General features: G+C 44.7%; 1 protein-coding gene across 4 annotated transcripts in view; it reads left to right on the forward strand.

Moving 5' to 3' along the window:
- The window catches only part of STK32B (serine/threonine kinase 32B), a 395708-nt gene that overhangs the window by 250002 nt on the left and 129740 nt on the right, over nt 1–15966 (forward strand). For all 4 annotated transcript variants that reach the window (XM_030314218.1, XM_030314220.1, XM_030314219.1 and 1 more), the window contains exon 4: nt 15705–15878. In XM_030314218.1, the coding sequence (XP_030170078.1) occupies nt 15705–15878 (174 nt within the window). The remainder of the gene's footprint in view (nt 1–15704; nt 15879–15966) is intronic.

The following is a 15966-nucleotide window of genomic DNA, read 5'->3' on the forward strand; positions in this document are numbered from 1 at the left end:
CTTCCCTTGCTGCTTTCATGATTCTCTCCTTGCCTGAGTATTTTGTGAATTTGACTATGATATGGCTTGTTGATGGTTGGTTTTTGTTTAATCTAATGGGGGTCCCCTGTGCTTTCTGGATTTTGATGTCTGTGTCTTTCCCCAGGTTAGGAAAGTTTTCTGCTATGATTTGCTCACATAACCCTTCTACCCCTATTTCTCTCTCTTCCTCTTCTGGGACCCCTATTATTCTGATGTTGTACCTTTTTAATGACTCACTGATTTCTCTAATTCTTAAATCGTGCTCTTTTGCCTTCATCTCCCTCTTTTTTTCTGCTTTGTTATTCTCTGTAAGTTTGTCCTCTATATCGCTGATTCTCTGTTCTGCCTCGTCCATCCTTGCTGCCGCTGCATCCATCCATGATTGCAGCTCAGTTATAGCATTTTTAATTTCATTCTGGCTATTTTTTACTTGCTTTATCTCTGCAGAAAGGGATTCTAATCTGTTTTCGACTCCAGCTAGTATTCTTATTACTGTGATTCTAAATTCTGGTTTGGACATTTTGCTTGTATGTGCATTCATTAAGTCCCTGGCTGTCGTTTCTTCCTGCTCTTTCTTTTGGGGTGAATTCCTTCATTTTGTCATTTTGAATGGAGAAAAGGAATTAATGAATTAGAAAAATTGAAATTAAAAAAAATTAAAATTAAAAAAATTAAAATTAAAAAAATACTAAAATTAAAAATTAAAAACACACCCACACACAAAAATTGACTAGATGATGCTAGATTCTAAGTGTGTTTTGATCTGGGTGTTGAAAGTGGTTTGACAGATTAGAGAAAAAAAGGGGATGGAGGGAAAAAAAAAGGAAATCATTTGAGAATTTGAAAAAATTAATGCACTGAAGTAGACTAAAATGCGATGAGGGGAGTAAAATAGAATTTGAAAAAAATATACACAAAAGTAAAGAATATAGTAGAAACAAAATAAAAATATTTTTAATAGAAATTGAAAATAAATATGATTTTTTTCTTTCTGTATTTAAGAAAAATGAAAAGAATCAAAAAAGAAAAATATTTAAAAAGAAAAAAAATCATTTGAAAATTGGAAAAAGTGGATACACTGTAGTGGACTAAAATAGAATGATGGAAGTAAGATAGAATTTGAAACAATTTACATAAAAGCAAAAAATATAGTACAAAAATTAAATGAAAATATTTTTAATAGAAATTGAAAATAAAAATGAAGTTTTTCTCTGTCTGCATTCAAGAAAAAGAAAAGAAACAAAAAAGAAAGAAACAAAAAAGGAAATTGTTTGAAAATTTGAAAAGGTGAATACACTGAAGTAGACTAAAATAAAATGATGGAAGTAAAGTAGAATTTGAAAAATTTTACACAAAAGTAAAAAATATAGTAATAAAAATTAAAGAGATATTTTTAATAAAAACTGAAAATAAAAATGAACTTTTTCTCTTTCTGTATTCAAGAAAAAGAAAAGAATTGTAAAAGAGAAAAAGAAAAAAAAAAGAAAAAAATTGAACAGATGAACCTGCTAACGGATTGAAATAGGACTGCAATTGCTTCGTTTTCCCCTAGAGGTCAGTCTATGTAGCTCTTTATAGTCCATCAATTAAGCTGGTGGTGAGGCTTGTGTTCTTGAGAGAAGTTGGCCCATTTGGGTGGGGCTCGGTGTAACACCTCCGCTCTCCACTAGGTGGCGCTGCTAGCCTACTGGGGTGGGGTGTTGCCGCGCTTGTAGGTGTGCATGCGCATGCGCGGTAAAAATGGCGCCACCCAGCCACCCAGTCTGTTCTCCCAGATCACCAATCGAGCACCAGTCCTCTGTCTTCAGCTCCCGTCCACGCCCCGCTTTTCCATTCTCCGTGACCAGGCCCCAGGCAGTACCTCTCTCCCGAGTTTTGTCTCAGATGTGGCTGTTTTCCCTGGCCCCTTACTTCCGGAGGACGGCGGCTTTGACCCGCTCCGCCCCTCTGCGGGAGGGTCTCACCGAGCAGTGGCCGAATGAGCAGTGGCCGAATATTGGCTGCACCCAGGAATGCCCGCTGGACCCTGCTGCTGCCAGTGCCCCTAGACTGCGGCCAGGTGCCATCCCATCCCGGAAAATGTTCGCGAGACAGTGTAGCAGCAGTGTTTCAGGGATTATGGAAAATCACAACATACGTCTGGCACCAGGCTTCGCCCTCCACGACCTTGCCCCAGCACCAGCGAATGTGGCCGCCTTTCTGGGTCTGCTGGGAGCAGGTGGCTTCAGCAGCCTCTACCAAATGTCCTTCCAGCGGTGGAACCGCTTTTCCCCGTGTGGCCCGAGACCCTCCCGGACCCCACTCTGCTCCTGGGGACTCGCCCTTCCCACCAGAGCAACGCCAGGTATGGAGCTGCGGAGTTGCAGCCTCTGCGCGTCCCTCGTTTACAGTCTTCATGGAATTTAAACCCTCTCCTTTCTCCTTTCTCCCTTTTTAGTTTCGTCCCTGCGGCTGTTTCCAATTTTCCACTTTCTCTCCAGCTGCTTTTGGGGAGGGGTGCTTTACCCGTATTCTCCCCCCTCCCCAGTCTCTGTCCTCTCTCCGCCCGCAAAAGCGGTTCCCTACCCTCCGCGCCTTCTTGCTCCCCAAATTCACCTCTCCACACCCGGTAACCTGCTCAGGAATTGTCTTCTTAACTTCATTTTCAGACTCTTCATTTCCAGCATGTAGAAATACATTTGAGTTGTTGTCTGCTGATCTGTTTCATGTGACCTTCGTGATCCCATTCATTCTGAAAGAATTTCCTTTTTGTAGATTCTTTAAAATTTTCCATGTGAGGTATCAGGTAATTTGTGAATGGAGATAATTTCACTTCCTTTCTAATATAGGTATCTTTTTTCCTTTCCTAATCGTCCTGACTAGAGCTCCAATACAGTGCTGAACAAACGTGGTGAGAGTCGATGTCCTTATTCCTTATTCCTTAAAGGGAAGGCATTCAGTCTTGCCCTGTTAAGTCTGATTTGATTGTGGGTTTTTGGCAGATGACTCTTATCACGTTGAGGGAGCTTTATTCTCTTCCTAGTTTGTTGACCACTTTTATCATGAAAAGGTGTTGAATGTTGTCAAATTCTTCTGTGGCTACTGAGATGATCATATTCTATTAATATCCTATTTCATGTTGACTTTTGTATATGAAACCAACCTTGCATTTCTGCCATAAATTGTATTTGGTCATGATGTATAATTGTGCATGTGGCTGGATTCTGTTCATAGTATTTTGTTGAGGATTTTTGTGTCTGTATTGATAAAGGATATTGGTCTGTTGTTTTTCTTCCTTGTGATGTGTTTGAGTTTAGTACCAGGATAAAACATGCCTCCTACAATGAGTTGAGAAGTATTCTCTCCTCTTCTATTTTTTGGAAGAATCTGCAAAGGATTGTTGCTCATTGTTCTTTAATGTTTGGTAAAATTCACCAGTGAAGCCATATTATTCTGAACTTTACTTTGTGGGTGGTTATTATTACTATTGCTAATCCAGTTTCTTCACTCACTAAAACTCTAAATAAAACTCTGAATAAAAATGTTCAGATTTTATATTTCTTTTTGAATAAATTTTATACTTTACATATTTCTATGAATTTGTCCATTTCATCTAGGTTATCTGATTTGATATAAAATTCTTTATTAAGTTTTTTTTAAGGTTTATTTATTTTTGAGAGAGACAGAGACAGAGCGTGAGCAGGGGAGGGGCAGAGAGAGAGAGGAAGACATAGGATCCAAAGCAGGCTCCAGGCTCTGAGCCGTCAGCATAGGGCCCGATGCGGGACTCGAACGCACAAACCATGAGATCATGACCTGAGCTGAAGTCGGACGCCCAACCGACTGAGCCACCCAGGTGCCCCGATATAAAATTCTTTATAGTATTCTTTTATAATCTTTTTATTTCTGTAAGGTTGGTAGTGATGTTTCCTCTGTCATTCCTAATATAATACTTTGTCTCTTTTTTCTTTCCTTCCTTAGTCTAGCTAAGGATGGCAATTTTGTTGCTCTCACGAAGAACCAATTTTTGTTCCTGTTGTTTTTCTCTATTGTTTTTCTACTTTCCCTTTCATTAAATTCTGCTCTAATCTTTATTATCTCCTTCTGCTTGTTTGGGGTTTATTTTGCTTTTCTTTTTTCAATTTTCTTAAAGTAGAAGCTTGGGTTATTGATTTGAGGTTTTTCTTCTTTTTTAACGTAGATGTTTATAACTAAAGAGTGTTTAAGCTGCATCCCAATTTTTATATGTTGCAACTTTGTTTCCATTCATCTCAAAATATTTTCTGTTTATAAACTTAAAGATAAACTTCCTTGTGATTTCTTCATTGAACCACTGGCTGCTTAGCTTGTGTTGTTGACTTTCTACGAATTTGTGAACTTCCAAACTTTTCTTCTATTTATACCTAAATTCATTTCTTTGTCATCACGGAACATACTTTATATGATTTCAGTCATTTTAAGTTTATTGAGACTTGTTTTATAGTCTAACACATGGTCTAACCTGGATAATTCTTCATGTGTACTTCAGAAGAATGTGTATTTGGCTATTATTGCCTGGGTGTTCTATCAATGGTACTGGAGTTTTTTGTTTTTGTTCTTGGGGATGTAATGCAGTTCAAGTCTCCTATTTCTGTATATTTTTCCTATTTTGTTTATTCACTAACGTTTTTTTAAGTTTGTTTATTTGTTTTTTATTATCTTAAATTTAAGTCAAGTTAGTTAACATAAAGTGTGATAATAATTTCAGGAATAGAGTTAGTGATTCATCTCTTACATATAACACCCAGTGCTCATCCCAATAAGTACCCTCCTTAATGCCCCTCACCCCTTTAGCCCTTTTCCCCACCCAACACCGCACCATCAACTCTCAGTTTGTTCTCTATACTGAAGAGTCTCTTACAGTTTGTCTCCCTCCCTGTTTCTATATTATTTTTGCTTCCCTTCCCTTATGTCCATCTGTTTTGTATATTAAATTTCACATATGAGTGAAATCATATATTTGCCTTCCTCTCACTGACTTATTTTGCATAGCATAATACACTCTAGATCCATCCACATTGTTACAAATGGCAAGATTTCTTTCTTTTTGATAGGTGAGTAATATTCCTTTGTATATCTATACCACTTCTTCTTTATCCATTCATCCACCGATGGACATTTAGGCTCTTTCCATACTTTGGCTATTGTTGATAGTGCTGCTATAAACATTGGGGTGCATGTGCCCCCTCAAATCAGCACCCCTGTATCCTTTGGATAAATACCTACTAGTGCAATTGCTTGGTCATAGGGTAGTTCTATTTTTAGTTTTTTGAGGAACCTACGCACTGTTTTCCAGAGTGACTGCACCAATTTGCCTGCCCACCAGCAGTGTGAAGGAGATCCTCTTTCCCCTCATCCTCACCAACATCCATTGTTGCCTGAGTTGTTAATGTTAGCCATTCTGACAGGTGTGATGGGGTATCTAATTGTGGTTTTGATTTGTATTTCCCTGATGATGAGTGATGTTGAGTATCTTTTCATGTGTCTATTAGCCATCTGGATGACTTCTTTGGAGACGTGTCTATTCATGTCTTTTTCCCATTTCTTCACTGGATTATTTTTGAGGAGGATGTGGTCTTTGATAAGTTCTTTATATATTTTGGATACTAACCCTTTATCTGAGATGTCATTTGAAAATATCTTCTCCCATTCCATCAGTTGCCTTTTAGTTTTGTGATTGTTTCCTTCACTGTGCAGAAGCTTTTTATTTTGATGATGTCCCAAGAGTTCATTTTTGCTTTTCTTTCCCTTGCCTCCAGAGACATGTCAAGTAAGAATTTGCTATGGCTGAGGTCAAAGAGGTTTTTGTCTGTTTTCTCCTTGATTTTGATGGCTTCCTCTCTTACATTGAGGTCTTTCATCCACGCTGAGTTTATTTTTGTGTCTGGTGTAAGAAAGTGGTCCAGGTTCATTCTTCTGCATGTTGCTGTCCACTTTTCCCAGCACCACTTGCTGAAGAGACTGTCTTTATTCCATTGGATAGCCTTTCCTGCTTTGTCAAAGATGAGTTGGCCATACGTTTGTGGGTCCATTTCTGGGTTCTCTATTCTGTTCCATTGATATGGGTGTCTTTGTGCCAGTGCCATACTGTTATGATGATTACAGCTTTGTAATACATCTTGAAGTCTGGGATTGTGATGCCTCCAATTTTGGTTTTCTTTTTCAGGATTGTTTTGGCTATTTGGGGGGTCTTTGTGGTTCCATATAAATTTTAGGATTGTTTGTTCTAGCTCTGTGAAGAATGCTGGTGTTGTTTTAATATAGGTATTGCATTGAATATGTAGATGGCTTTGGGTAGTATTATCATTTTAACAATATTCTTCCAATTCATGAGCATGAAATATTTTTCCTTTTTTTGTGCTTTTTTCAGTTTCTTTCATAAGATTTCTATAATTTTCAGCGTATAGATTTTTCACCTCTTTGGTTAGGATTATTCCTAGGTATTTTATGGGTTTTGGTGCAATTGTAAATGGGACCAATTCTTTGATTTCTCTTTCTGTTGCTTCATTATTGGTGTATAAGAATGCAACTGATTTCTGTGCGTTGATTTTATATCTTGCCACTTTGCTGAATTCATGAATCAGTTCTAGCAGTTTTTTGGTGGAATCTTTGGGGTTTTCCATATAGAGTATCATGTCATCTGCAAAGAGTGAAAGTTTGACTTCCTCCTGGCCAATTTGGATGCCTTTTATTTCTTTGTGTTGTCTGATTGCAGAGGCTAAGACTTCCAAAACTATGTTGAATAACAGTGGTGAGAGTGTCCCTCATTCTCCTAATCAGCATGCCTTAATGTCTCCTATGGAGATCCCACGGAGACAGGAACATGGTTTCTGTTCTGTATGTGCATTATCTAAAACACCTAGACCCGTGACTGACTGACGTGTCTGACGTGTCGTGGGTGCTCAGTGAATATTTGTTTAGTAAAGTATCTTGTGTCTGTAAGCACAAGAAGAAATGTATCGAGAGCCTCATTGTAGCATTACTTACAACAATGAAAAAGCAAAAACAATTTATGCATGATAATATGATGTAGGATGATACCATATTAAAAATGAGCCAAGTAAGAATGAGTTGTAAATGAGTCAAACATCACAAGTTCAAAATACATGAAACACGAATTGATAGAGCTGAAAGGAGAAGCAAAAAATATCCACAATTTTCGCCGGGGACTTGGACATTCATTCCTAGGTAGAAAGTCAGTGAAGATATAAGAACTGAAACACTATCAATCATTAGCACGTGACTGACATTTACAGATCATTTAACAGTAGGATATGCGTCTTTTCCAAGGGCCCATGGATCATTCATACAGATATACCAATTCCTGGGCCGCAGAAGGAACCTTGACAAATTTTAAGAAATGAAATGACAAAGCATGTTCTCCACCCATGACAGAAACAAAGTAAAATCAGTAACAGAAAGACAGCAAGCAAATATCCAAATACTGAGAAGTTAAGCACAAACCTCTAATGATTCTTGGGTCAAAGAAGAAGGCTTAAAAGAAATAAAGATATATATGTGTACGAAAATGAAAACGCAACATATTAAAATTTGTGGAATCCAGCTACGACAGGGATGGCAGTGTCAATAGCTCTAAATGCTTGCATTAGAAGAGGGGAAAGGTCTCAAATTAATCATCTAGTGTTGATATCAAAAGAAAAACCTTAAAAACAAAGAGAAAAATAAACCCAAAGCAAGCAGAGGAAGGAAATAATCAAGAGTGGAATCAATGAAATTGAAAATAGGAGAGCCGTAGGAAAAAAAAAAATCAATGGAACAGTCAGCTGGTTCTTCAAAAAATAATTAAAAAGACTGATAAGCCTCTGGCGAGACTGACATATATAAGCTGAGGGAAGAGACAAGTTACGAACGTCAGAAATAAAACACAGGCGATCACTGCAGATCTCGCAGCCATGAAGAGGAGAGTAAGAATTTTTATACTCATACATTGGACAGCGTAGAAGAAACGGACCCATTCTTCAAACCCCACAAAGTACCAAAACCGAGCCCAGAAAAAAAAATTAACCCCATAATCCTGTACCGAGGAAATCAATTGAATTCATAATTTAAAAGCTCCTGAAAACAAAATCCCCTGCCCAGATGGTTTCACTGGAGAATTCTATTAAATATTTAAGGCATTAACACCAATTTTTTATGCGGTCTCTTCCAGAAAATGGAAGAGAAGTAAATGCGTCCCAGTTCATTCGATGAAGCTTGTATTCCTCTGACGCCCAAAGCAGATAAGGACAGTACAGTAAGAGAACGCTGAATACAAATGTGTATGGGAAGCCCCCCACGGTGTGAATTCTCATAATTCACTTCCCATTCTTTTACTCAATGCCCCTTAAAAAAAAAAAATGCAGGTTATACATTTCTTTTGGAACTCCCCCGAGGGAGAGGTTTGGGTTCTGCTCTGCTCTGTGCTCGCTCGCACTGGGGAGGTCAGGGCTACCTGCTCACGGCTTGTCCGGGTGCTCAGCACACGTACTTCTCCATTGTTCCACAGTTTCCCTCTCTGTCTCTTCCATCAGTCTTGCTTTGTTAGCCACTGGCAAACCTTGAGAATCATGCGGGATACGAATGACATGAAATGAAATAAAATCATCCAGCTACAGCAACAGTGTTCTGCATTTACACAGGTAGACACGCGGTATGGTCTGCAAAGCTCTGATGCTTAGCGGCAGCTGGTAGGAAACCTGGGCTTCCCTTCACCTTTGCATGGTCCTAGGAGTCCTTCTGCCCCAAACTGCCTGGACCTGGGGAGCCGGATGGGGTTTGAGAGTGTCCCCTTGCTGCCACTTGGCCCGCAGGGGGCAGGTGGAAGCCAACCAGCAACACTGGCTTCTGGGAAGGGGACAGGGACAGAATCAGCTCGATGTGGAGAACAATGGGGGCCAGGATGTATGAATGGCTTGAGCTCTTGTGTGGCTCCGTTCAAATTTTTTTTTTTAAAAAAAAGGTTATTGTGGATGTTATTAAAGACTTCTGTGTATCAAGCACAATTCAGATTTGATAAGCTCCTTGTTATGTGTACAGAATGAGCTGACGGAAGGCCCAGCATCCCATTATTGGATTCCTGAGCCTAAGACGGTATTTTTAGCTCTTCTCTTGCTGCACATTCAATCCCTGAGAATCACCGGCAGTGAGCGTGGTCGGCGAGCCCTCCTCCCTGTCTGCTCCCCCTTGGAGATTGGACTGCACAGGAAATGGTCTGAGAGATGCTCAGCTCCTTGTCCTGGCAGGTGCCACACAACAAGGACGCAGGAGGTAAATGTCAGAGACACGCGACTTGTCCCGGCCGCTAGGGCTTCCAGAAGACTAACCCACAGGGCGTCTCCCGGCTTGGCCCCTTTAACCCAGGGAAGAAAAGTAGAGAAAAGCGTGTGTTTTAAATGCCTGAGTGGCACCATGGTGCTGGGGCACTAAGAAAGGTTTATGACTTCCTGCCCTTTCCTTCCCATGCCTCCCCTGCCACCGACAACACGTGGTCGGCTGGTGGCCTCCTGGCACCAAGTAAGAGCAAGGTTAGCTGAAACAAGAGGAGGGGGTGCCTGGGGGGCTCAGTCGGTGGAGCATCCGACTTCGGCTCAGGTCATGATCTCGCGGTTCATGAGTTCGAGCCCCACATCGGGCTCTGTGCGGACAGCTCGGAGCCTGGAGCCTGCTTCGGATTCTCTGTCTCCCTTTCTCTACCCACCCCTCCCTCGCTCCCTCTCTCTCTCTCTTCCTCTCTCAAAAATAAATAAGTGTTAAAAAAAAAAAAAGAAAGAAACAAGGAGGAGCTGGGTCAGGTGTTCCCACTCAGATTTCCCCCTGGACACAGCAACTCTCGTATGCACTCATGTGTCTTCTCACCATGGTTAACGTGGCTGACCTTCAGTGCACAAGCTTCCCGACACCGGTTCTAGAGGACCCGACGTGCTATTGACGAAAGGGCGTCACCCAACTGGGGACAGGTCAGCCTCTCTTGGCCTTGGCTTCCTCTGTTGGAAAAATGAGGGGCGTAATGCCCACCTTGCATGGTGAAATGGGGTGAGGGCTGAGGGATGATGGGAGGTCCATGGAGAGCACCCTTCCTTCCCACCTGAGTTTGGGACCACTCAAGAGACGCCCTGGGGCTCAGGCACGTGGAAGTGAAAGTATCAGCTTTGTTGCAAGAACTTGGCTTTCGTTCTGCACCCAAGGGCTTGCTAACGCTTTGGCTTTGAAATGGAATCACCCTATGGATATGGGGTCACCTTGCAAGCCCCCTCTCCATTGGCCAGGTCTCTGGCCATTACAGGGAGCAGACCGAGTATATAAGCCCTCTGTGGGAAGACCCAGAAGCCCGGCGGGAACCCAGAAGGAGCTAGCTGAGCCCACTGGCAGCTGCTTCCCAACAGCTCACCAGACGGTTCACTTCTGCTCCCTGCACAGGAGTGAGGCTTTGGAGGGAGACTGGGAGAGTCGCTCTCAGGCCAGTGGGAGGTCCTGGTCTCTGTGAGGAGGGGGGAGGCCAGAGAAAAGGAGGCTCCGATAAGCAATGACTTCGACCAAATGCAGAGCCCAGCAACCAGCAGAGACTTGCCTCTAGTCATCCCTCCACCTTCCCTGTCTCCTTCCGTGCTGCCGTCCCCCTCGCCCCAGCCTCCTGTGGAGGGAGTAACAGATTAACTTAACGTGCCACCCAGGCCACGGGTACTCTGTTTGTGACCCATTCATTCCGAGTGTATGATGCTCTGGGCAATGTGCTAAACGCAGGGGGACAGTGTCAAACAGGCCTGATCCCTGTGCACAGAGATGGCTGGCTGGTGGGGGGAAGAGACCAGGAGAGAGAGGGTCCCCGAGCCACGAGGAAAGGGCTGTCAGAGCCTCAGGCAGGGACTCTAGATTCTGGAGATGGGTTGTGTTAGTCCAATTCCCAGCTCTTCCATTTCCTGGGGAAATGTTCTTTAACCTCCCTGAGCCTCCGTGTCCAGGCCTGTCCAAGGTGGCTCCCACTAGTACCTACCTCAAAGGGCTGTTGGGAGAATAAAATGAATTAACACACATAAAGCACGTGGAACAGTACCTGGCCCGTGGTAGGCGCCTTATCGGTGCTATTATAGGGCACCAAGGACCAAAAGGAGTGTCCCCCAACTCAGTCTTCCAGGGTTGGGGAGGAGGGCTTCTAAGAACATGAATCTAAACCATGGTTTCTCAACCACAGCACTGTGGACATTTGGGGCCAGGCCATTCTTTGTGTGAGGGGCCACCCTGTGCCTTGGAGAAGGCTTAGCAGCATCCTTGGCCCCTACCCACTAGATGCCAGTAGCACTCCTCCCAGCTGGGACAACCCAAAGCATCTCCAGACGTTGTTCTGTGTCCCAGGGGAGCAGCGTTGCCCCTGGTTGGGAACCGCTGCTCCGCACTGAGAAGAGAAGGGTGGACGAGAGCAGAGAGGTGGTGGCAGGGACCATATTGAGCTCCTTGGGAACGCGGGAGCGCGGGGTCCACGTCCAGGGTGAATCTGGATCCGCGGCAGTGGGTTGATCCAGGGCACTAGTCATGGCCGTGACATCAAATCCCAGCCCCCTTCTGATGACCCCAAACTCAGGCGAGCCATCGAGGGCGACCTCTTCCACTGACTCCTAGCTTCTGGCACCGGGCTGATGCGTGAGAGAAGCCTTCTGAGGATTCGTGGATGCGTGGGCCATCCCACACTTGGGACGCGGTCCCTGAGGGCATTCACCAGGTGTCTCCTCTAGATGTATCCTTCGGTTAAGAAAGCTCTTCCGTGAGCATGACACCAGACCACCTCTCTTTTCTCCATGAGGTGCTGCTGTTGCAGACTCGGACCTTGATGCCTTCAGTGTCTCTTGAGCATCGTTCAAAAAAATCCCTGTTAAGCGTGTTACTCTGTAGAGGTACTTCATGCAGACCGTTGCTTGCCACGTTTCAGAATGCCATCGTTGTAAGAATCTAGTGGGAGAAAGTTCCTTCTGGCTTCGCACCAGGAATAATCATGCTTTTCCTAAACAACTGGTTTCTTGTTTCCACGTTGACCCTGGATCATAAGGCTGATCGTGTTTCCTGCTTTTGCCGGAAAGGTTAGACACACATTTATGGCCTGTTTGGGGCCAACACACGAGCTCGCTGACCAATAATTGGGGTATTTTTGCGTGCTTACAGTTTCTTGAGTCCCTTTTTTATTCTTTGACCCGATCTATGGCTTACTTACTTTTAATTTTGCTAAATGATACGTATTTTGCAAGTAACCTTTAAAGCTTTTTGGAGCAAGATTGGAAATTAAGGAACACATTTTTTTTAAACCAGACACAGGGTTCTGCGTGCTGGTATATTTCCGCATCCAAGCCAAAACTGGTGCCTTCCAAACTCCTGAACTTCTTTGATGTTGGAAGGAGAGCCTAATTGATTTCTCCATGGCTCAGGGTTACCAGGATAGAGTGCAGGTTTCTCATTTGTGATCTCCATTTCCATGACAATGTGCAGCATTATTGTGAGGACATACTTACCATTCCAGCCCAAGAGGAGGCAAAAGGAAGCATTGCACAAAGCTGCAGAGATAAATGAAAGGTCATTTTCTGTTCTCCAATAACAGGGCTGAGTCTCCTTGGGGATGTAGAGTCCATGGCCCAGGGCAAAAACTGGATCTGTGGCGAGAGAAAGCCACAACAACCTGAGTTATTGCTTAAATTTCTGTTCTCTTCGCCTGTTGGATTTCGTCTTAAAATTCACTCCGGTCTGCAAGTTTCTCTCCTAGAAATTCACGTTGCCCCTCCAAAGAGTTCTGACGGAATATCGAATGAGATGCCCTTTGACAGTTTAGCTGTGAACAAGGGTGCAGAACTCAACTGGTTATTCATGTGATGTTTCAATAGTCCTTCAACTCTCAGAATACAAATTGGGCATCTGTAGGAGGCATTTAGAGCTAATTCCTGTGGTTCCTTTTTAAGCATCTGAACCCTCCTCTCCAGTAGCAAATACGCAGAGAGATGTACCAGCTGACTCTTTGGGTTCCAAATGACAGAAAGACCGTGTCAAGTAGCTTAGGTCAGAAGGCGCGTCATTGTGCGTGGTGAGTGTAAGGTTCAGGCTTCTGTCCAGGCTGGAGCCAGCATCTCCAACAAGGCTTCTCTGTGTTTAGCCCTCACCCTGTTTGACCCTCTGCCGCTTCCCGCTGCAGGTGGGTTGTACCCCCATTTGGGGCAAGAGGGTTTCACAGCGTCTAGCCTGGCAAGCCCAGAGGAGAAGGCTTTTATTTCATCCGTCCCAGGGAGCACCCCAAGGGGTCCTGATGAACTGACACCAGCAGCCAGGGGACGTGTGTAAACACCTCCTAGTCAGCCGGGGCCATTCATCTGCTCATCTCTTTGCTGAAGGGGAGGAGCGGGAGCCATCAGACAGCGCCAACAGGAGCCCCTGAAGTGAGAGGGAGAATCCCCAGCGAACCCGAAGTGAAGTGTGGGCATGACAGGCATTTTGAGACCAGACTTGCCACAAACTAGCGATGCTTTTCACAGACGCTTCTTGAATGGAAACAAAGAGCCCCACTTCATCGTAGAGTCCGGTATTACCATGATGCCAAATCTGGGCCAGCGCAGTGGCAGGTAGGAAAATGTGGGCTAGTGCCATCGGAACACTATGCAAAATCCTAAATGAGATATTGGCCGCTTGAATCCAGGAAACACACCCAGGTTGGGGGAGCACAGTGCGTGCGTCACAGCACCACCTAGTGGTGTGTGGTTGTAAATGCGCTGGGGAGAGACTGGGTCTGGGGTTCGTGTGCCCGTCTTCTTGTTGACTCGCTGGGTCCCTTCTTCCCTCTGGGCCCCAGTTTCCTCTTCTGCCCAACGAGGGGAAGAGCCTGGATGGCCCAGGTCTCCTCTTGTTGACTCGCTGGGTCCCTTCTTCCCTCTGGGCCCCAGTTTGCTCTTCTGTCGAACGAGGGGAAGAGCCTGGATGGCCCAGGTCTAATCTCCGAGGGTCTGAGTCAAAGGTCTAAGCCCCCATGAAAACAGTCTGTCATTCTGTGGTTATATCTCAGGATTCCCTTAACTTCCCACGGTTCTGTATGGAATGTGAAAACATTTTACAAGGGTGAGATTCCTCTTTCGAGGTTTGAACACCATCCTGAGGTTCTATATATTGGCTCTTTAGTCCTGAGGAAGCCTGAATGCATTTTGTAAAAACGAATTGAGGGGCGCCTGGGTGGCTTGGTCGGTTAAGCGTCCGACTTCAGCTCAGGTCATGATCTCACGGTCCGTGAGTTCGAGCCCCGTGTCGGGCTCTGTGCTGACAGCTCAGAGCCTGCAGCCTGTTTCGGATTCTGTGTCTCCCTCTCTCTCTGCCCCTCCCCTGTTCATGCTCTGTCTCTCTCTGTCTCAAAAATAAATAAATGTTAAAAAAAAATTAAAAAAAAAAAAAAACGAATTGAGTAATGTGTCATTCTCTGTTGCTGAAACAAACAAACGGACAACCCCCCCAAAAAAACTCCCAAGCTGCCGGTCGCTGCTGGCTGTCCCTGGTTGCTCAGCCAGGGCGGTTGGCTGGAGCTCCTGTTTTCCTTCTTGTGGCCTCTCCGTGGGGCTTGGGCTCTGGCCGGGTCCTGGAAGGCAGTTCGAGTAGAAGCTGCTGGTTCCCTTCAGGCCTGGACGCAGACTTGCCAGAACATCACTGCATTCAGTGGGCGCAGAACCAGGCTCCGTGTGGGGAGTCGCGTGTGGTGGGAGGGAAGAGAGGGACGTCGGGGAGGGGGGTGCAGCTTTGGAGAGTACCTACCTCAGGTCCCAAAAACACCTAGTTAAAGCAGGTACTAAAGACAAAGTAACGTATACACTGGACTATTACTCAGCCATTAAAAAAAAAAAAAAAGAATGAAGTCCTGCCATTTGCAACAACATGGATGGATCTAGAAAGTATTATGCTAAGTGAAATAACTCAGTCAGGGAAAGACCAGTACCATATGATTTCACTCTGCTGTGGGATTTAAGAAACAAAGCAAACAAGCAAAGGAAGGAAAAAAAAAAAAAAGAGGGAGAGAGACAGACCAAGAAACAGACTCTTAACTGTAGAGAACGAACTTACGGTCACCAGAGAGCAGGTGGTTGGGGGGCTGGGGGAGATGGGGGATGGGGATTAAGGAGCACACTTTGTTGTGATGAGTACCTGGTATATGGAAGTGTTGAATCACTAGATTGGACACCTGAAACTAACACTACACTGTATATTAATTAATCAAGCGGAATTTAAATAAAAACTTTAAAAATTTTCTATTCTATTTTTAAAGTTTCTTGATTTATTTTGAGAGAGACGAGAGAGTGCTCAAGCAGGGCAGAGAGAGAGGGAGACACAGAATCCGAAGCAGGCTCCAGGCTCCGAGCTGTCAGCACAGAGCCCGACGCGGGGCTCGAGCCCACGAACCGCGAGATCGTGACCTGAGCCGAAGTCGGACGCCCAACCGACTGAGCCCCCCAGGGGCCCCTAAAACATCTTAAAACTTAAAGTCATGTGTTGATGTCTGGCATTGGTTAAAATGCCATTTGTCTGCGAGAGCCCTGTGACTTCGGTGACACCAGTGCCTCTCTCTGAGCCTCAAGTTACGCTTCTGTAAAACGGGGGCATCGGTCCAGAGGACGTTGGAGCACCTCTGTCCCCTAACCTGCTCTGTCCCTCTGCGCTCCTAGGTACTCCTTCCAGGACGAGGAGGACATGTTCATGGTGGTGGACCTGCTCCTGGGCGGAGATCTGCGTTACCACCTGCAGCAGAACGTCCACTTCACGGAGGGGGCGGTGAAGCTGTACATCTGCGAGCTGGCGCTGGCCCTGGAGTATCTGCAGAGGTTCCACATCATCCACAGGTGCCTGGGCTGCCGGAGGGGTGCCTGGGGGCCATGGCCCGCTGGGAGGCCGGGCGGGGCATTTCCTCACCGACGTCTGTCCGGAGGG

Source organism: Lynx canadensis, chromosome B1, assembly GCF_007474595.2.
Source record: "Lynx canadensis isolate LIC74 chromosome B1, mLynCan4.pri.v2, whole genome shotgun sequence".
Taxonomy (NCBI): Eukaryota; Metazoa; Chordata; class Mammalia; order Carnivora; family Felidae; genus Lynx; species Lynx canadensis.